This window comes from Fusarium flagelliforme, assembly GCF_020744385.1.
Source record: "Fusarium flagelliforme strain FIESC 12 MPI-CAGE-AA-0113 chromosome Unknown B0J16scaffold_5, whole genome shotgun sequence".
Classification (NCBI taxonomy): domain Eukaryota; kingdom Fungi; phylum Ascomycota; class Sordariomycetes; order Hypocreales; family Nectriaceae; genus Fusarium; species Fusarium flagelliforme.
This window is the reverse complement of record NW_025763507.1, coordinates 3,055,711-3,074,658: the sequence shown is the minus strand read 5'-3', so window position 1 is coordinate 3,074,658 and position 18,948 is coordinate 3,055,711. Positions and strand designations below refer to the sequence as shown.

At 48.2% G+C, this 18,948-nt stretch overlaps 9 protein-coding genes and 1 non-coding gene across 10 annotated transcripts; 7 read left to right on the top strand and 3 right to left on the bottom strand.

Moving 5' to 3' along the window:
• The first annotated feature begins 468 nt into the window (after positions 1-468).
• Positions 469-1,561, top strand: B0J16DRAFT_345626 (uncharacterized protein). Its single transcript, XM_046128299.1, has one exon. It carries the CDS (start codon positions 609-611, stop codon positions 1,362-1,364), a length of 756 nt encoding a protein of 251 aa, XP_045981724.1. The 5' UTR covers positions 469-608; the 3' UTR covers positions 1,365-1,561.
• An 80-nt stretch (positions 1,562-1,641) lies between these two features.
• B0J16DRAFT_322030 (uncharacterized protein) lies at positions 1,642-3,282 on the bottom strand (the record flags this gene model as incomplete). The annotated part of the gene is made up of 1 exon (XM_046125678.1): positions 1,642-3,282. One exon carries the CDS (start codon positions 3,280-3,282, stop codon positions 1,642-1,644), a length of 1,641 nt encoding a protein of 546 aa, XP_045981723.1.
• A 1,207-nt stretch (positions 3,283-4,489) lies between these two features.
• B0J16DRAFT_269377 (galactose mutarotase-like domain-containing protein) lies at positions 4,490-6,478 on the top strand (the record flags this gene model as incomplete). The annotated part of the gene is made up of 1 exon (XM_046123508.1): positions 4,490-6,478. The coding sequence occupies one exon, from the start codon at positions 4,490-4,492 to the stop codon at positions 6,476-6,478; it is 1,989 nt and encodes a 662-aa protein (XP_045981722.1).
• Positions 6,479-7,255: 777 nt separating this feature from the next.
• On the top strand, positions 7,256-9,040 carry B0J16DRAFT_345625 (uncharacterized protein). The gene is made up of 2 exons (XM_046128298.1): positions 7,256-8,072; positions 8,122-9,040. Exons 1-2 carry the CDS (start codon positions 7,363-7,365, stop codon positions 8,714-8,716), a joined length of 1,305 nt encoding a protein of 434 aa, XP_045981721.1. The 5' UTR covers positions 7,256-7,362; the 3' UTR covers positions 8,717-9,040.
• Positions 9,041-9,043: 3 nt separating this feature from the next.
• B0J16DRAFT_307573 (major facilitator superfamily domain-containing protein) lies at positions 9,044-10,809 on the bottom strand (the record flags this gene model as incomplete). The annotated part of the gene is made up of 6 exons (XM_046124834.1): positions 9,044-9,364; positions 9,413-9,524; positions 9,573-9,766; positions 9,818-10,365; positions 10,414-10,522; positions 10,579-10,809. 6 exons carry the CDS (start codon positions 10,807-10,809, stop codon positions 9,044-9,046), a joined length of 1,515 nt encoding a protein of 504 aa, XP_045981720.1.
• Positions 10,810-11,616: 807 nt separating this feature from the next.
• Positions 11,617-12,866, top strand: B0J16DRAFT_416379 (uncharacterized protein; the record flags this gene model as incomplete). Its single annotated transcript, XM_046133575.1, has 4 exons — positions 11,617-11,830; positions 11,881-12,140; positions 12,192-12,494; positions 12,549-12,866. 4 exons carry the CDS (start codon positions 11,617-11,619, stop codon positions 12,864-12,866), a joined length of 1,095 nt encoding a protein of 364 aa, XP_045981719.1.
• Positions 12,867-13,162: 296 nt separating this feature from the next.
• B0J16DRAFT_416378 (uncharacterized protein) lies at positions 13,163-15,019 on the top strand. Its single transcript, XM_046133574.1, has 4 exons — positions 13,163-13,661; positions 13,716-13,998; positions 14,046-14,360; positions 14,410-15,019. Exons 1-4 carry the CDS (start codon positions 13,281-13,283, stop codon positions 14,685-14,687), a joined length of 1,257 nt encoding a protein of 418 aa, XP_045981718.1. The 5' UTR covers positions 13,163-13,280; the 3' UTR covers positions 14,688-15,019.
• Positions 14,796-14,888, top strand: B0J16DRAFT_t224. Its single transcript has one exon. It is a non-coding gene; the product is annotated as a tRNA-Trp (tRNA).
• A 450-nt stretch (positions 15,020-15,469) lies between the features above and the next one.
• B0J16DRAFT_401538 (uncharacterized protein) lies at positions 15,470-16,368 on the top strand (the record flags this gene model as incomplete). Its single annotated transcript, XM_046132580.1, has 3 exons — positions 15,470-15,761; positions 15,818-16,068; positions 16,132-16,368. The coding sequence occupies 3 exons, from the start codon at positions 15,470-15,472 to the stop codon at positions 16,366-16,368; spliced, it is 780 nt and encodes a 259-aa protein (XP_045981717.1).
• B0J16DRAFT_373773 (uncharacterized protein) lies at positions 16,353-17,986 on the bottom strand. The gene is made up of 2 exons (XM_046130547.1): positions 17,165-17,986; positions 16,353-17,114 (listed from the first exon to the last, which is right to left on the bottom strand). The coding sequence occupies exons 1-2, from the start codon at positions 17,803-17,805 to the stop codon at positions 16,412-16,414; spliced, it is 1,344 nt and encodes a 447-aa protein (XP_045981716.1). The 5' UTR covers positions 17,806-17,986; the 3' UTR covers positions 16,353-16,411.
• Between the last annotated feature and the right edge of the window lie 962 nt (positions 17,987-18,948).

Below are 18,948 nucleotides of genomic sequence, written 5' to 3'. Positions count from 1 at the left end.
TGTTTATCTGTGCCGCGGGTACGCGGGTCCGGCGCTTGAATAATAGTCGTAGTATCGACTCAGGCGTAGAACTGAGAAGGTAAGGCTGGTTAACACGATTATGCACGACAGTCGCCGGGTAAACAGCACTTTGGAGCCTAGAACTTCAATTTCGTCGCCGAAAGAGATTCTTTCCACTGAGGGTGCGTCCTTTGGCCCTATAAAATCGATTTCTTCCCAATGAGGAAGGTTGACGGTCAGCCTCTGCCGAGATACCGTTCAGGCATGTCCTGAGAATAAGCGGCATCTATGAATTACTCGAGCTAGTAAGATTGAATATGCGTATTCGCTTACTGAACAACCGCTTATCTTGTAAAATGACCAATTGACATGTAGTTGTCTGTCATGCGACTATTTGGATCGCGAAAGCACATACCACTGGTTGTTGTATGGTGCATCACCGGCATGTGGATGCTTAGAGATACGGCTAGAACGGCCATTCGACTCAAGAAAGTGACTATAAATGAGTTCACTTCGCTTCTTATTCTTCATAATCTCAGGCTCGATAAAGTCACCAACCAGCTCTGTCTTTTACAACCCTTCCAATCCTATCGAACTATTCAAACATCATGGTGGCCCTCACCAACTTCCTCGTACTCTGTGCAGCAGCTCTCACAACAGCTACTCCTGTTGCCACTAGTGATGATTTCAGCCAGTGGCTTGGAAGAGAAGTCCTCAAGCAGTGTATCGCTGCCGGTAATTGCGAAGAGCAGCTCCAAAACAACTATTACTGGGTCCAAGCCAACAAAAACAAAGATGGCCACCAGAAGCGCTACAACTGTCAAAATGCCGGTATGCATACCGTGGTTACCAGTGGCACCAGCTTCGTCAAGTTTGGGTCTACCAACCCATACGATCTCTTTCACCATGTTTACGACTTATGCCATGACGGCGGATGCGACAATGGTGGAGAATACTCCGTTAGCACCAAGTACACCTCACCAACGGGGCTTTTCTCCACAAACATCAAGGTCACTGCTCAAGGTGTCATCAACGGTTGGGATATGCGCAATGCTTTAGCTGACTCTTTAGCTGAGGCATCTAGAAAGAACCAGGTCTGGTCCAACGAAGTGTACTGTCCCAGTGGAGGCCGCGCTTGTTTCTTTGGGAGGGCTTGGCAGGGCTGGGCGCCCAACTTCCAGCAGGCAGCCCTTTACAATAATTGTAACCAGTACGGCTGGATGAGCGCTAAGACAGATGGGCTTACTGGGGTTACTTCTAATGGAAACTGTAAGGATATTTTGTCGAACCTTGCAGGTATCGCAGGTGCTGAGGTACCTTGGGCTGGTGCACTCATTCCTATCTTGGGTTGGGCTTGTGGTTGAATTATATGCTTTATCATGGGTTATCGGCAATATATATTCTTCTTGCCTCCGTCATTGAGTAAACAGTCATCACGAGCGGTAAAGGCTATCTATTGAAGTACTGGGTTCTTTGATGGGGTGTGTAGTGCAGCTGCTTCTATAGACAGTTGGGGTTCGCTAGTCAAGATTCCATAGAGTGTAATCTCATTTATTATTCCAATAGTCCAACAGGGCGACCATAATCAATGCATAGAATGGCCTGATGAGATTGTGTATTAGGCCAAGAAAAGGACGGACCTCAGGCAAGGACGGGAGTTAACGGAGCGGAGGAAGCATAGGGAGGAGGTGGGGTGGAAGGCCGGGTCGATGGACCAGAAGAGACATCGCAAGAAGCCGCCAGCCTAAATGGTAGCGGCATCTTGCCCATGTTGACAGGCTCATTTCTAATGTGCTTGTACACAGGGCATGTAAACTGTAATCCTGGTCTTTCGTCCCTGTATGAGCCGTCAATAATCTCCTCCATCTGGTTGAAATCGCCAACAAGTGTCTCTGCTTCATCATCTTCCTCGTTCCAAGGCTCGGCTGGACGTTCCAGAAGGTCTCCGTGTGTGTCGTAGTCATGCCACTTCTGCGATCGTCTTCGACTGCGCTCGAGGCCCCAATCAATCTGTCCATTCTCTCCGAATCCTTTCTCCAGGTCACTCAGCTCGTCTAAAGTAGGGAGTTGACGTTCTCTTCCAGGGTAGAGTCTGTCGTCGTCTAGAAGTCCCCAGGCCCGTTGTCGGTAGATACAGAGTTGAAGGCTGTGTAGTTCTAGCCACCGAGGAGCTGGTGCGTCGGATTTGCCACCTTGGTATAAGGCAATGTCGGCGTTCGATAGTCTATCAGCTCTGTACAGATACACACTCTGTCCTTGGAGTAGTCGATCGTAAGAAGGGTATCGGATGTAGTTTTCGCTCAGATGTTGGTCATCGATCCATGGATAATACGCACACGGCCGCGTTCTAGAAAGTGAATGAAGGAACTTTCTGATGTGCTGAACGTGGTCGCCTCCCTGGTTCAAACCGCGAATAATTGCTGTGAGAAAGTTTATTCCAAAACAAGGAAGCATTCTGACGATTCTTGTGTGATAGATACCCAGGTCTCGCAGATACTCCTTCGCGTCAAGGAATATTGTGTCGGGAAATAGTAGGCCATAGTCGAATGATAACATGTCCCTCAGAGACCGATCAGGTACCCATGCATTAAGACAATGTGCAAAGACACTTCCGTACAGACCCTCGTAGTACTCGTGAACCGTGTTTAACACACTTGGATCCATAGGTCCGTGGCCTCCGGTACCTGACATAATTTTGGCATACATGCCCTGTTTCTCATACATGGTCCAAGCCGCAGGATGATAGATCCTACAAATCAGCTCATATCTCAGGAAGGCGCGCAGAAACCGGTATTGTTCAGAGGCCGTCAAGTGTGCAAATTCAATTCCTGGGTTACCTAAATCCTTCCCTTTGAAATAGCTTCCTCTGCCCATCAAGTCAGGAATGCCAAGGTAAGCCCTTGGTAAGTAGGGACTCGCCGCCTTGGAAACAAAGTCGGTAATGAAACCGATCAACCGAGATAATAAGAAGAAGATTGGCCAGAGGATGTCTTGGTGAATCTCTCTCCTCGGCTCCAAGAATTCAACCTGGTTGTAGTACCCCCTAGCCATGGGTGCATTCTGGATATCCAGGATGCGCAAGGCATCATCCAACAGACATCCATAATCGTCCACAGAGAGAATATCTGTGACAATACGGTGAGTGATGCCTTGTCCGTACTGGACCCAGTGTGACAACATCGAAGGTGATGCTCTTATCAACTGCGTGATGCTTGTGGTATCCCCAAGCTGGAAAAAGACCTCGTCTAGAACCAACGTTGGGAGGCCGTGGAAGGGATCCATGGTGCGTGTAAAATGTGGTGTTTTGTTAAGTACGCCTCTGAGGATCTGTTGTTTAAGCAACGTATCAAGAGAAAGCAGTGTGTATGGAGGGGTTGCAGGATGAAGGCTTGAAGAAAGGTAGTCGGGGAGATCCCATACTTATCTTCACATTGAAACCTTCTCCCCTCTAACAGAGTGGAGTCATTCATCATGACGGCAAATAACTGAACTTACTTATAGGTATATCTACACTGACCTATGCAGCAAATACGTCTATGAATAATGATATGAGAATACCTATCATATATGTAGAGAATATAAAATATTCTTCTGATTTCTGAGCGTGAGTTAGAACCTTCTGTAGTGAAGGAAACATGACAGATTACTTGATATTTCCTCCCTGTGGACCTTTATGTGTTAACATATAAAGTTCAACACTACGTACATGCGGGCTTGTAAAATGTAACCACGTTCACAGAATTCTCAATTAGGAAAGTTCTAGAAATGGCTGCCTTTGCTATTCGGAGATGTCCATTTGTAAACGTGGGATTTGATGAATGTGGCGGGGAAGGTTTGAGCCAAACCGTCGACATCAACCACTCTGTCGACTCAGACGGAAGCCAGCGCATTGGAGTTTCTTCCCCTTTAACTTGTGCTTTTCTAGGGTCAATATGACAATGCACCTGTTTTGGTCTGTATACTTTGAAAGACCTGCTCCTCAAAAGTACTCAAAATAGCATGGCGATTGTACCAAGAAGGAAGCTGTTAAGTGCAGATACAAGAATCGACGTCAGGTACATCACGCAAATATGCAGGTCCGCATCAATTACCTCCAATAATGCACCAATGGGAACCATAGCCGCGCTTCTCTAGCAGAGAATCGTCAGGGTGGTGGAAAAATAGGCACTAAGAGAGCAAGAGACGAAATAGCTTGTTCATCTTATGCTAGCTTAGACTAGCATTTTGATTGTTTTATTTTAGATACCTAGCGTTTGGAACATATGCACATGACGAAATCCACTTGTAGAACCCTTGTCTTCCCCGCGTTGATCTTGATATAACTTGACCGGCTAAATGATCCTGTTTTAAGCGCCCTATGAGGCATCATCCGGAACATCTATAACCGAAGAGCTCGGCATAGACAAAGCCGACTGGCGTTGTTGTCTTTAAAATCCCCATTTACCTCGACTTGTTGTATCTTGGGGTAGTAGCTACTCGAACATTCATCATGCTAGTCTTCAGTCTTAAGCGATTGGCATTAGCCGCTGGGCTAGTAAGCCGTGCGTTGGCCGACCTGAGTACCGCGGAGAATTCCACTCATATCTCTCTTTCCAACAATCGATTCGCCGTCGTCCTAGCCAAGTCCAATGGTCATATCATTGATGTCAGACTCGATGGTCAGGACCTCCTCGGTCCCGTCAGCGGGAACTCCGGCAAGGGACCTTACCTCGACTGTTCTTGTACGCCAAGCGGGTTCTGGACTCCAGGCAGTACTGCCCAGCTTCGTCTCGTCAAAGGGACCGATTCTACTGGAACAAAGTATGCAGGTATTATTATGAGCGACACTTTCCAGGCGACCAATCAGACCTTGTCCCAGTACTTCTTCCTCCGTGGTGAAGAAACAGGTCTCCATGCCTTCACGCGGCTTACATACTTCAACCCATCTAAGCCATTCTTACGCGACTTGGGAGAGCTTAGAACATTATTCCGTCCGAATACCAAGCTTTGGACACATTTTTCCACAAGCGAAGGCAACTACGGTCCTCTCCCTGACGCTGCTGGAGCTCTTACAGTTCAGGATGCGACATGGTACGTTGGTGACAAGACCAATGACCCTTACGTAAAGCAATACTCCGACTACTGGACGAAGTACAGCCTTTCTGAAAGCTGGCGCAACCATGATGTTCATGGCGAGTTCAGCGATGGCTCTACAAGCGATGATGGTAGCACGTTCGGTTCTTGGCTCGTGCACAACACACGCGAAACATACTACGGTGGTCCTCTGCATTCTGATCTGGTTGTCGATGGCATCGTCTATAACTACATGGTCTCTGGTCATCACGGTGCTCCGATGCCGAACATCACCCACGGTTTCGACAGAACTTGGGGTCCTCAATTCTACTACTTCAACAAAGGCGACAAAGACACATCACTGGCTGAGTTGAGAGCTGATGCCGCCAAGTACGCCGACCCAACCTGGAATTCCAAGTTCTATGATAGTATCGCCAGCCATGTTCCCAACTTTGTACCCTCAACGAAGAGAACTACATTCAGTGGCAAAGTCAATCTTCCCAAGAATGCGAAGAAGCCAATCATCGTTCTTTCAGAGAATAAGCAAGATTTTCAGCTCAACGTGTTCAACACAAAGTCACTACAATACTGGGCTGAGATTGACAGTTCTGGCAAATACAGCATCCCGCAAGTTGCCGAGGGGACTTACAGAGTGACCATCTATGCTGATGGGATCTTTGGGTGGTTCATCAAAGATGACATCAAAGTCTCAAAGTCGCACAACAAGGGCACTTTCACATGGAAGGAAGAGAGCGCTGGCAAAGAGCTCTGGCGCATCGGTACTCCGGATAAGTCGTCGGGCGAGTACCTCCACGGCTACGCCCCAGATACTTCCAAGCCTCTTGAGCCGGAGCAGTATCGCATTTACTGGGGAAAGTATGACTTCGAGAAGGATTTCCCCAAGGGAGTAAACTTTCACGTCGGTAAGGATGATGAGGCGAAGGATCTTAACTATGTCCACTGGTCCTTCTTCGCCGCCAAGGGAAACCATCTTCGCTCCGAGAATTACTACGATAATGTCAACAATTGGACCATCACGTTCGACCTAACCAAGTCACAACTCAAAAGTTCCAAAACGGCCACTTTCACCGTTCAAATCGCCGGATCGCGAACAGGAAATGGCAACGCAAAATGGACACCCGTCAAAGATCGTTTCGACTCCAATCTTCCGTGGACGGTCAGCGTGAATGGCGGGTACGAAGATACATGGGTGATCCCTTATTGGCGAAGTGGCTCGTGTGCTGTTCGCAGCGCTGTTGCGTGTCAGAATATTGAGCATAAGTTCCAGTTTCCGACATCGGAGTTGAAGCAGGGCAGGAATGAGTTTGTGCTGAGTTTGCCTTTCAATGCTTCTAGTATTGAGACGGCACTTCTGCCTGATACTCTATATGTTCAATATGATGCCCTTAGGTTAGAAGTCAAGTGAGGTGGCGTCAGAAAGGCTAATCACTGAGGGATAAGCGACAAAATAATTTGATTATTATTCGAGCTCAACTTGGCACTTAGGCTGTTTTATTTTGGCTGCCTAGGCCTTACGGATAGAGGACATTTATTGTGTTACCCACCTGGGTAGGTCGAGCAGGAAACATGGAAGATATCCTCCAAGTAGTGGGAGTTTTTAGAGCGTCTGCAAAAAAGCTCAATCAATTACTTCGACTCCCATTATGCTATGCTATCGGCCAACCTCTAGTTTTCGTCTCAGTGGCTCGCTGGGGTTGTGCGGTGTCTGTGACGTGCTAAGTGCTATCGAGCCTCTGAAATCACCGTTTATTTTCGTGAACAGAGTAGCAGCAAGACCATACAGTTATGTCAAAACACAGCACAGGTACATATTTCTACCAATTAAAAATGTTGCAAGTGCTAGAAGAGATTCAACACCTCCCAGCTCCTTGAACCTTTACAAAGTCCGTAGTTGAGATGTTCCAACTGCATCTATTTACTGTTGAGAACGCACGTACCCTGAAGCAGAGGTAGCGGATAAGATAAGTGATACAAGATAAGATAAGCCGAATGCAGGCCCGATAAGAATAGCGACCTAAGTCGAAATTGCCTAGCGCTTACTCTCTAGCATCATAGAAACGGTCGCCCATTGGTTAGATCCCACTCACCCCTGAAAGAATGGACCGGCGATTACTGCATTCGGCGTGGCTCGGTTATGGCCAAAGCGCGCTTCGATCCTGTCCCCAAGACATCGTTGCCTAAACCTGAACTTCGAACGCCACGGTCGATTGAGAGTATTTGAACATCTCACTGCCTTTGCATCGCGCCTCTTCATAGTTGAACAGAAACATTCCGTGCAGTTCAGCGACAATGGGCAAGCCTTCTTCACCCGGTCCCCGTCCCTACTCGGACGACCCAGACGCTGTGTCTCTGCACACAACAGTCGGGGAACCTTCATACGCCGACGCCGTAGATGAAGATGTTCTTGATGCCGGAGACGCGCTTCTGCCCTCTTACAACGACGCCGTCACCGAAACCCTTTCCAACACAGCCGCACCTTCCGCTCCAGTTGGAGCTGCAATTCCAAACGAAGGCGAATTTCTTCTAGGCATCACCTCAGTCGAGAGCCATTTCGCCTTTACCTCAAAGCGCGCTTTTCAAAAACGCACAACTATCGGAAATGAAGTTGTTCAAGTTCAAGATGCGCGTTACGATGCCGACCCGCAAGCTATGGAAAACTGGATTCGGTTCATGGCCAAGTATCCGCCCTCACCATATATTCATATAACGGGAACACATTCGGAAAGCAAGAGGGATAACGATGGAAAAACCAAACGCGAGGAAGTGACCGATTTTAGGATCATGATCAACTTGCAGAATTATCTGTGGCCTAACTTTGAATTTCAAAATTATAGTTCCACCAAGCTTACTACTGCTGAGCCGGGGCAAAAGACGTACCGTGGTACTGTTCTCAAGAAGAGGCAGAAGGGAGCGAAAGGTGATCTTGAGGTTGGGCACGATAAGCCCAGCTTGAAGGAATGGTGTCATCGATACTGCGCCAAAGCTACCGCTACAAAAGTGTAAGCATTTTGTTCCCATGGTTGTATATATCATCTAACATCATCTCAGATTCCGCCTCTCTCGCACAGTTACTGGTATGGATGCAGAGCTCCTCCGAGATCGACTCTCCGGCATCATCAGATCTACCAGCTACAGGGGACACATAACCGTGGAGCTCCCTGTAGCAGACAGAGCAGTCGACATCTACTCCTCTAGCCGCTTGAACAACTGGCGACTCACCCGTTGGATCTGTTGGATCTTCTATCTCACCTTCCTCTGGATCTTCTCATGGCCAGTGCTCTTCTTTATGACCAAGAAATACCAAGTTGTTCAAGTGGAATGGCCGTTCTCCCAAATTCAACCTGATGGTCAAAAGCGCTATACCACAGTCAGCGAGGAACAGTGGATGGATATGTATGGCCCTGCGATTAAGAAGCTCTGCTTGGATCGGTATCAGGGAGTGGCAGGAGATACATTCCTCAATGAGGTGCTGGCGAGAGGTGATGCCGACGCAGCTAATAACCCTGTTAATGCAAGGGCTGCTATGAGTGCTGCTTCTGCTGCTTTCCAGGGTGGTCGGTTCACTGCTGCGAATGGAGCGAGGAGTCTGATGCAGTTTGCAGCTGTGGCGACTGATCAGGTTGGATGGGGATTCGACACTTAGTTGAATAGGGCTGTTGTTAGGATGTGAGAAGAACTACAGACGGAATGACTTGGATACTTTTTGCAGACTTAGGGCGACTCCTAGGTTACTTGCTTTTGGTGTCCCGGGGTCGAGGGGCAACTTGGCTGCTACCTAGTCGAGGGTGTGAAATGAGGGACGTATATATCTGGTATTATTATTCGTCCATGTATTTTCAGTCTAGTTATTATGTATCTACACAAGCAGATTGCTTTGGAGAAAAGACTTCGTGACGGCCTGTCCGGTCATATGCCTGAGGACATGGCAATCTCGACAACCAACACGAACCTACCCATCCCAAAAGCCCATCTAATAAGTATAACGGAAGTGCTTGTTCTCCTTGTCCGTCATAGTCGACCACACCTCAGGAGACATGTAAGCGTCCTCAACTTGCTTAGTGCGATCATCCCGTCTCTTGTTCGCCCAGACGTAGTACATGAAGAGTGCGAATGTGGTGAGAGCACATCCGGCCTGAGTACCCATGACGGCGAGTTTCGCTGGTCTAAAGTCCGGAGCATCTTTGGCTTGGAAAGTCTGGGGCCCAATGATGTTACCAAGTGAGAATGAACCACTGACGATAGCAGCAGCGAAAGCTCTTTTGGTAGCACCACCGAAGTTTGCGGCCGTCCACTGTAGGATGTCAGTCATCTAGTGTTCATGAGAATACATGGAACTTACGTTGTAGAAGATGGTGAGAGGGGCAACGACGGCGTTGACAAGGTAAATACCCACGAGACAGCCAGCTTTGTTTGTAGCAGGGAGGAAAGACATGAGGGCACCGCCGATGATGCTAATGGTGTGTTAGTAAAGGGCCATGGTCATCAGTGAGGAGACTTACGCAGGGATAATGCAAGCAATGATCCATGCCCAACGATGAGATTTATGGCGAATACCAAATCCAACAGCTAATGTGAAGAAGATGCTCACAACACCAGAGGGCATGTTCATCAGAGCAGCCCTCTTGGGATCATAGCCAAGATTGCGGATGAGAGTAGCGGAGTAGGTAGTGACCACCCCGGACGATACCGAAAGCTACATCTCTTGTTAGTAACGGACGTCGAGATATGGGCATTTAAGACTTACCAGAACGACTGAGAGAAGCATGAGATACAACTGAGGATCGCAAAGAGCCTCGACAATCTCCTTGGGACGGAACTTCCTGCTCTCAATACCAGTTTGGTTGACGCTCACATGCTTCAGAAGCGCAACCTTCTCACTGTTAGACAACCACTTGGCCTTCATTGGCGTATCAGGTAGGAAAACCAGTGTGGCTAGGCCAATGGCAACAGTGATGAGACCAAGGGTGATGAACATGATACGCCATCCGGCAAGAGCAGCACCAGGCCCGATATGCTGAAACGCATGGGAGACGGCACCACCAATGATCTGACCCAGGCCCAGACCTAGGTACCAGAAGGAGAAGCGAGGAGCCTGCTCCGACTTGGTGTACCATTGGCTGCTGATCAACATCAGGGATGGTCCAATGGTCGCTTCGAAGATACCTAGGAAGATTCGCGACACGAGAAGAGTCTGGTAGTTATGCGCAGCGGCACCACAAGCCGTAGCGATACCCCAGGCCACGACGTTGGCTCCCAGCCACTTGCCAGCAGGGACCATTTGGAGGAAGTAAACTAAATTTTGTCAATTATGATCATCGGCGGCGGCGCAGGGGCACGGACTGTTGGGGATCTCGAAGCAGAGAAGACCGACGAATAGGAAGGTTGCAATGTTGGAGAAGTCGTTTCCTTGGAGTTTGAGATCTTGGTGAATACCCATGACGGCGGAGTACTGTAACGACGATCGTTAGATAGAGTTTGAAGAGTGGGAAGGGTAGGTGCACTGACGTTTAGGATGACCTTGTCGAGGAATTGCATGGTGTAGCAGCAAAACATGAGAGGAACAATGTGCCAGTCAATCTTGCGTCTCATCTTGTCAATGTCGACATCTTCGGAAGCACCAGCGGCATCACGGTTCTGGTTGAGGAACGTCCATGCAGCGTCGACATTTCCGGTGCCTTTCCCGGAGGAGAGTGTGACTTGAGGTTCCTCCTTGGTAGGAGTACTCGGCTGAGACATTTTGAACAGTGGGACCAATGGAGAGATGCAATGTGGAAAAAGAAAGGTAAGAGAGAACAAAGAAGGAGAAAACGGCAGGTAAACAGAATATTAAGAATGCAGCAAGGAAAGAAAAAAGATTTGCAGATGGATGAAGCTGCATATAATTAAACTGGAGCAATGTAGCAAACACGGCAGAGACAACAAGCACATGAAGTTGTCTCATCGGCTGCACAACCGAATTTGAAACCATTCCGACATCCCCGGCAAATCCCTTCCTACGCCGCAAAGCAATCTACATGAGAATCGTAAATCTAATTGGGCCGATACGAAGCACAGCACAAGGGTTCACACACAAAAAGTCCCCCTGCACGACACAGATTCATTGTTCTGTTGGTTGTACCCTTGTCAAGAATCTGCATGAGCAAGGGTACGGACAACACAACAATGCAACTCCATCTGCGAAGCGAGAGTGATTCGAGAAGAAAAAGCAATGAAATTACTCATCGTTAATGCTCTTTAAACAAATCACATGGTATCGTCTAGGTTTGCTGTCTGAGACGCGGCGCAGCAAACAGAAGGGGAACAATGGGATTTGTTAATTTTCAAGCATTAACTCCTTTTCTTATTCCGGCAGGTGATGGATGGTATGTTTTACGTATGAGGATCTTGCAGGCTGTGCCTCTCTTGATGTTGAGATGAAAGCTGAGGGTGCCAGTCGCCTCAAAGACGAATGCCGAGAGTAGATTAATTAATACGACTGTTCGTCGCAATACGTAGGTGCTCTTTTGTTTTCTATCAATTATTACTCGAAAAACGACCGTCAGAATGGGCTGGGTATTGAATGCCTCCCCCGAGGTCGACGCCTCCTCGCAGTATCCTATGATTATAGCGATCACCATTGTTTTGACTATCCTCTCATTATCTATCGTCACTGCTCGACTGTACATACGATGGAAAGCCCGGGGCATGGCAGGCGATGACTGGATGTCAGGCTTGTCTATGTTGTTTGCTTTGATCTACTCGTGCATCTGCATCGCGCGTACGTCCAGCTGGTCACCCACCATCTTGCACATTCACTGACCAAGACAGAGACACGATATGGCCTTGGCCTTCCTATACCCGACCGACCCAAAGAGAACCTCATTCCATATACACGCATCAATTTCTCTGGACGCCCGATCTACCAGCTTGGAATAAGCTTCTTCAAGATTGCCTTGCTGATCAGCTATCTTCGGCTCTTGCGTGGCACGGACAATAAGACGTATCGTAATGTGATCTGGTTTACCATTGCGCTGGTATTTATGTCCCATTTGGGTTGCACACTCGCACTTGTGTTTGCTTGTAGCCCGGTGAGTCTCCCTCCCTGCAGAATACGGGAAGATGGTGGCTGACTCTTGCAGGTCGATAGATCTTGGAACCCCCTCAAAGAGGGGAAATGTCTTCCACCAGGACCGTCGTTTACCGGCTACGCTGTGGTCACGATTGTCGCTGATGTTGTCGTCGCTGTTCTTCCAATTCCAGTATTATTGAAGCTTGAGATTAAACTTGCGAAGAAGATTGGTCTCATTGCTATCTTTACTTTAGGCATCTTCACGACCGTTTGCTCAATCCAGAGATATCGTCAGATTGACCGAATCCAGGATCCGAAAGACGGCAATTCAACTATGCTGGTGCTTTGGGGAACAATTGAGTTCAATGTCGGGGTAAGTACCGCCCGCAATAGATATTTTATGTTGAACTATCCTAACTGCCGACAGAATATTGTGTCATCGCTCCCGTTCTTAGCACCAATCTTCATCAAACGCGCTAGACAGTACCGATCGAAGCCTTCCAGTCACAACACCCCAAGCCGAAGTAAAGGATTGAGGAGCAATGGATATAAACTCAAGGACCTTAGTCACACAGGAAAGAGGGAGCCGTCAATTTTCACCTCGGTCGAGAATGATTCAGGGACTGGATCCCAGGAAAACATTTTGAACCACGGCGGCATCGTCAAATCAGTCACATACACTGTCGAGGTGGATCAGGCCAAGTCAAATAACGACAGCATGGGGTCAAATGGCATGCATCGTTAAGCAGTTGCCCATACAAGTCTAGCTTATCCCACACAGACCGGCTCTGGCCGAATAGTTACCATAGAATAATTTCTTCTGACACCAAAAAATAATCTCCCGACCATCCAAAATATTAGCCTATTCTCCGAAACCCCTGTACCTTACCAGGGCTTCTCAACTGCCAGGTCTTACTTACCCTTGCTCGGCACCCGAGCTCCCCGACCCCCTCCGGGCCGTTTTGAAAATCCCAGTGATCCGATCAATCCATGCTAACCGAGGCGGAGGAATTGCTTTGTCGGCTCATACCCAGGGTCCAACCAACAGTAAGGATTTCTCCTGCATGAGCGAGATCAGAAAGGATTTTTTAGGGTTTATAATTACTGGGATCGCCAAGTCGTCAATCGCACACGACGGTACAGAGTACAACTACTCACCATGGCGAATGAACCTGTCCTTATTATAGGCGCTGGTATCAGCGGCCTGCTCCTTGCACAGAGTCTAACACGGCATAAGATTCCCGTCAGGGTATTTGAACGCGATGCAGATCTTGAAACTCGTGGTGCAGGATGGGGTCTCACCTTGAATTGGTCTCTTCCTGCCTTGCAATCTCTTCTCCCAGAGCATATCTTCAATCGCCTTCCAGAAGCATATGTTGACCGAGAGGCTGTCAAACAGGGATTGTCTTCTACCTTTCCATTCTTCGACCTTAGCACAGGGGAATTAAAAGCTTCAACACCTAAAGCGCCCGAGGCAAGTCGGGTTCGAGTGACTCGGCAGGGTCTCCGGGGCTTGCTAGCCACGGGAATTGATGTCGAGGTAAGCCGTTGCTGTTCGTCCGGCTCTTTCTACGTTCTAACAATTGCGGTATAGTGGAACAAGGCCTTGAAGGAGTTAGCTTCTACTGATGAGACTACCACCGCCATATTTGAAGATGGAACCTCGGCAACGGGGCGACTACTGGTAGCATGCGACGGCAGTCACTCACGGGTCCGACGCGCACTGTTTCCTGACTTGAAGCTGCACGATATACCAGTCCGAATGCTTGGTGTCAAGCTAAATCTGACACCTGATCAAGCAAAGCCTGTCCGAGACCGAGACCCCTTCTTTATGCACAGCACTCATGCTACAGAGAATATGTTTGTATTTTTGAGCAGTAAGTTTCACCATCATCTACTGTTTGACGAAGCTCATTGATACTAGTGCTCGATGCTCCCGGTAACCACCCAGATGATGGCCATCCGTATATTTTGCAGATGTGCGTCTCTTGGTCTTATCGTGCAGGCTTCTTTGGCAGAGATACCCCAATTGAGATTCCTGAGACCGCTGAGGAGCAGAAAAAATTGATCCACGACTTTGCTAAGACTTGGGCTGAGCCTTGGCGGTCTCTTGCGCTGGGCGTCACGGTGGACTCTGATATCAAGGGTCTCAAAATCCAAGATTTGCCGCCACCTGCTAGTTTCCAGACAAGTGGTCGAGCCGTCCTGATGGGCGACGCTCTCCACGCCATGGCGATGTGTAAGTAGACCATTTCTTCCACCTACACACATGTAGACTGACAAACCAGATCGAGGCGAGGGTGCGAACCATGTAATTTTGGATGTTCAGGATTTTGTGAAAGAACTTGCTCCAGTCCTACAAGGTGGCTCCGACTTTGCAACTCTGAGACTGGCGTTGGACGAGTATGAGAGAACAGTTGTTACAAGAACCCGTCCTGCTGTACTAGCTTCAAGACAAGCGTGTCTACATGCTCATAACTGGAGCAAGATCAGCAATATGAGTCCGTTGCTGACAAGACGGATGCCTTTCGTCGAGTTTGACGAGAGTGAACTGGAGTCTCAGTAGCAATAGCACCCAAAGGAATCCATACACCCTATGGCCCACCAAATGGAGAACAAACCAACCTGTGACATGAAGAGCGATATGGTGATCGGTGAGGCAGCGATTAGTAATGGGGCGCTGGCGCAATTGGTAGCGCGTCAGATTCCAGCTCATAGAGAGTGAGGTGATTCCTGAAGGTTATCCGTTCGATTCGGGTGTGCCTCATTGCATCCTTTTTGGGTTCGTTTATCCGTCATGGTGGATCAATAGGTGACCCTTCGGACCCTTCAGGTGCACATTTTTGCTAGTCGAACTGAGTCAACTACAAGAAGCAGCCTGTCTCTAGCCGCAATCGGTTCAACCCAGCCTCAGTCTGTTGAGAAACAGAATAACCTGCCTACTTTATCACAATGCAAATTGTCTTTTGAACTATTGGGGCTCGAGTCTTACTCATGTTCTGCTTCTGCTGAATGCTCCACTTTGGCTTCTAGCTTACTGTTAGGCTGTTCCACAAGGGCGAACACCATTTGCCCAATTAGGCAATTTTGACCTCAACAGATAAGTCAGCGGTAAATTGCACAGCCAGTGGAACTCGCAATACCTCTTTCTCATGCCATGATTGGTGTTCGAAATTTCTTTCTTGATATCTCGGTCTCCGGGCCAGATATTCGTCCTTGGATTCGGACGAAATGTGGAATTGTTGGGATGAGGGTAATACTGCTAATGGGTATAAAAGACAGCGACATATAAAGGACATTGTTTCTCTTGTTCTAACATGACAATCGACATTCTCCGTCTTCAACATCATGGCCGACACTCTCAATCTTCAAGGCAAAGTCGCCATTGTCACCGGAAGTGGTCGTGAAAATGGAATCGGTGCTGGTATTGCTCTCGCCCTTGCTCGAAACGGTGCCTGGGTGACGGTCAACTACGTCTCTGACTCAACCAAACACCGGGCTGAGAACGTCTGCAACCTACTCCGGGAAGCAGGCGGTAAGGCCATCCCGGTACAGGCCTCGGTTGATACCGTCGAGGGAGCTCAGCTTCTTGTCAACAAGACGCTTGAAGGTTTTGGAACAGACCACATCGACATTTTGGGTAAGGAACACGCCCTTCCAGACATTTAAATCTGGGACTAACCTCACGTACAACAGTAAACAATGCAGGAGTCGCTCACTTCTGTCCCATCACCCAAGAGCCTAATGTGGAAGAACTGACAAAGACCTTCCAACTCAATGTCCTCGGTGCTTTTTACATGGTACACTACACTATTGCACACATGCCAGCCGGTGGTCGAATTATCAACGTTAGTTCTACCAATTCGAAGAGAGGAAGCGGTCACATTTCCACGTACGCCGCCTCGAAGGCGGCGCTGGATAGTTTGACATGGAGCTGGGCCGGAGAAGTAAGTGTTCGATCTTGACTCTGTCAAACTTCACCCGTCAGCAACTAACCATTCACCCTGCAGCTTGGCCGTAGTAAAGGCATTACTGTCAATTCCGTTGCGCCAGGTCCTGTCATCACAGACATCTATCCCGAAGGAATGGAAGAGGAGTTGACTAGAGAGGAGATCTCTTTGACCAGGGCGGCAAATCGGGCTGGCACGACTGCTGATATCGGTGATGCGGTGCTTTTGTTGGTGAACGAGAAGTCGAGATGGATCACGGGACAGTATATCAGTACTAGTGGCGGAGTGACCTATTAGTGCTTTCAGCTATGAAAGATGTATGATAGGAATATTTCTATGTCTATGGTAATAGTCTATCGATATCCGACTGAAGTTGTCCAATTTCCAACGGTGCTAGGTCCTCAATCCACACCACTTGTCGTAAACAAGATAATAAATCATCCCATGATCTCAGACTCAGCAATTTCATCGTGTGAATAATCTGATCCAAGTACCAGATCCTTGAGAAGCCCGCTGCCATACATAGTTGAACTACCAGCGCCCACAACTTCAATTCCAACTTTCCAACCCATAAGCTCTCATCGATTTGTGTCATAAGGTACTGAAATGGGCTCTCCCGGCGCGCTATTATGAACACCACATCACCAGAAGTCTGCGACACTACCATCGCGACTATTGAGATGGTTGCAATGCGCACCAGTTCTGCTAACGCCCAGAGACTAGGTGCGCTGCTCTCTTCCGTAACGAAGTCCCACCTCTGCAATGAGAGTGCTTGATGATCGATGGTACAAAGTGGCAAGATGAGGTCTGCAATTGTCGCATCATCTGTAAACTGTCTTCTTAGAACCTCATCAAGCGAGGCTACATGAGAGAGGGCATCGCTGATGATAGCAATCGGCGTTTGGTCTACAGGGTTAAGTTCACCCAGAGACGCCAGTAACCTTGTGACGAATGGTGATGTAAGCATTTGTGGCTTTGGGTGAGGATCAAGTAATGGAAATATCGGCACAGTATCTCCTTTCAGCGAGCCCAAGACATCGGCGCTACATGATCTGGTTAGACGAAAGTATCGCGGATGTTGTAGTAGACGTACAGAAGTAGAGACAGGCGTAGAGACGCATGAGCCTGCAGGAAATGGAACCCGCCAATTGGGTCAAGTAGCCTTTGTAGACCCAACATATGCATCCTCCATGAATGTAAATTACCAACTCTTTGATCGAATACTGCTAGACATATGATAGTTGCGATGACTCCGTCCTGACTCGTTTGACTTTTTGGAATGATAGACCTGCGCACCAAGCTGAGAGTTTCAGTATACTTCTGAATCTCCCTCAAAGACGGAGGACTGTCAACACTCCGACTGATCTTTTGCCATGACCTGAGTTCTGGATCAACCACAGCTAAAGATACCACTCCTTCAGAAACCATGTCCATAGCCTGCATAAGCTGTTTAAAGCTTACGCAAACTTCCACGTCCCCCCAATGTGTCGGCATAGGAACAAATTGATCCATCGGCTTCGTTACGGCCAGATCCGGTTCCTGGGTTTGACCTGATCTTCTTGACTTTCCAATGTCTTTCATTACATGGCGACGGACTTTGCGCAAGGTTGCTTTATCTTTGGACTGTGTTGGGTTGCCGACATTAATGAAAGTTAGGCTGGATGGTTTGGAAGTCTGTTGGGTTCGACGAGGCTCCAGCCTTGGTGTCTCTTTCAGTTTGAACTTTAGCTCCATCGTGGGGGCAATTCTTTCTTCGGCCTGCCTTTCAGTCGATGTAAGAGTTGATACCGATGAGGCCAATGGAGCCAATCAGACTAGTAGAGCGGACTTTTGTCGTGGGTATCACATGTGATACTAGATCTGTGACGACCGCAGTTAAGCATAAATGAAGTTGTATCAAGGAGCTTTCTTAGGCCTCGGTCACTGGAAATTCCCGCTTCCAAGCACACTAGACACCTACGTAATAAACCCCCTAGATAAGATTACACGCTAGGGACGCGGGCAAAGGTAAAGCCGAAGGATCGTATCGGGTAACCTCGGTCAAAAACAATTGAGATCTCATAGTATTCATCCTGTTTATTGAAGCTCAGTATCATGATAGTGTATGATTACATCAATATTTAATCGCAATCGAACTATCGATCAAAATCAATGCGTGAAGTATGTGAATGCCATCAGCCCTACACGATCTTGTTCATGGGGCCTCAAATGTGCTCCATATTTCTTAGTGGTGCTCCCGATTGAGCAGCATGCATTCGCACGCTGTCTGGCGCCCAAAACGTCATGTTGATAACGTGACCACTGCCCTCTGGTCTGAATTACCTGATCAGTGATTGACTCGACTCTGCTCGAATCGCGATCCCTGTGCAATCCTGGCGTGCGCCAACCCAGCGGTAACATTGGCTATGTCGATCAGCCAGGGTTACCTTGGACGACTTTCATCTCATTCTGTCAACAAATCCATCAATCGCAAACCACTTACGGATAGTATCAAGAGTAAATTCGTCCCTTCATTAATAGTGTCATACAAGAATTGCGAGTCATAGCGTTGCTTGGAGGTCTGTTTACAGTAACATCGTATCAACCAGCCATGTTTCACTAGTAGGCGAAACCACCAATCAATTCTCCTTACAAAAGGTTGGCCGAAGTCTAGACAAGTCGTTGCACCTGCAACCTGGAATGCCACTCTCACATCGGAGACACGCCCAATTCGAGTTCCGAGGAACATGAGCCAGTGAAATCTTGACCAGAAAGCAGGGCATGTCCGCTTATACACATCCAGCCTAGTCGCCAGTGCGCGGGGAAACTTAATTCTCATCCAGACGAATGAATCACGATGACAAAGCCGATTTTATATGCCGGCAGGGCAGATGTCTT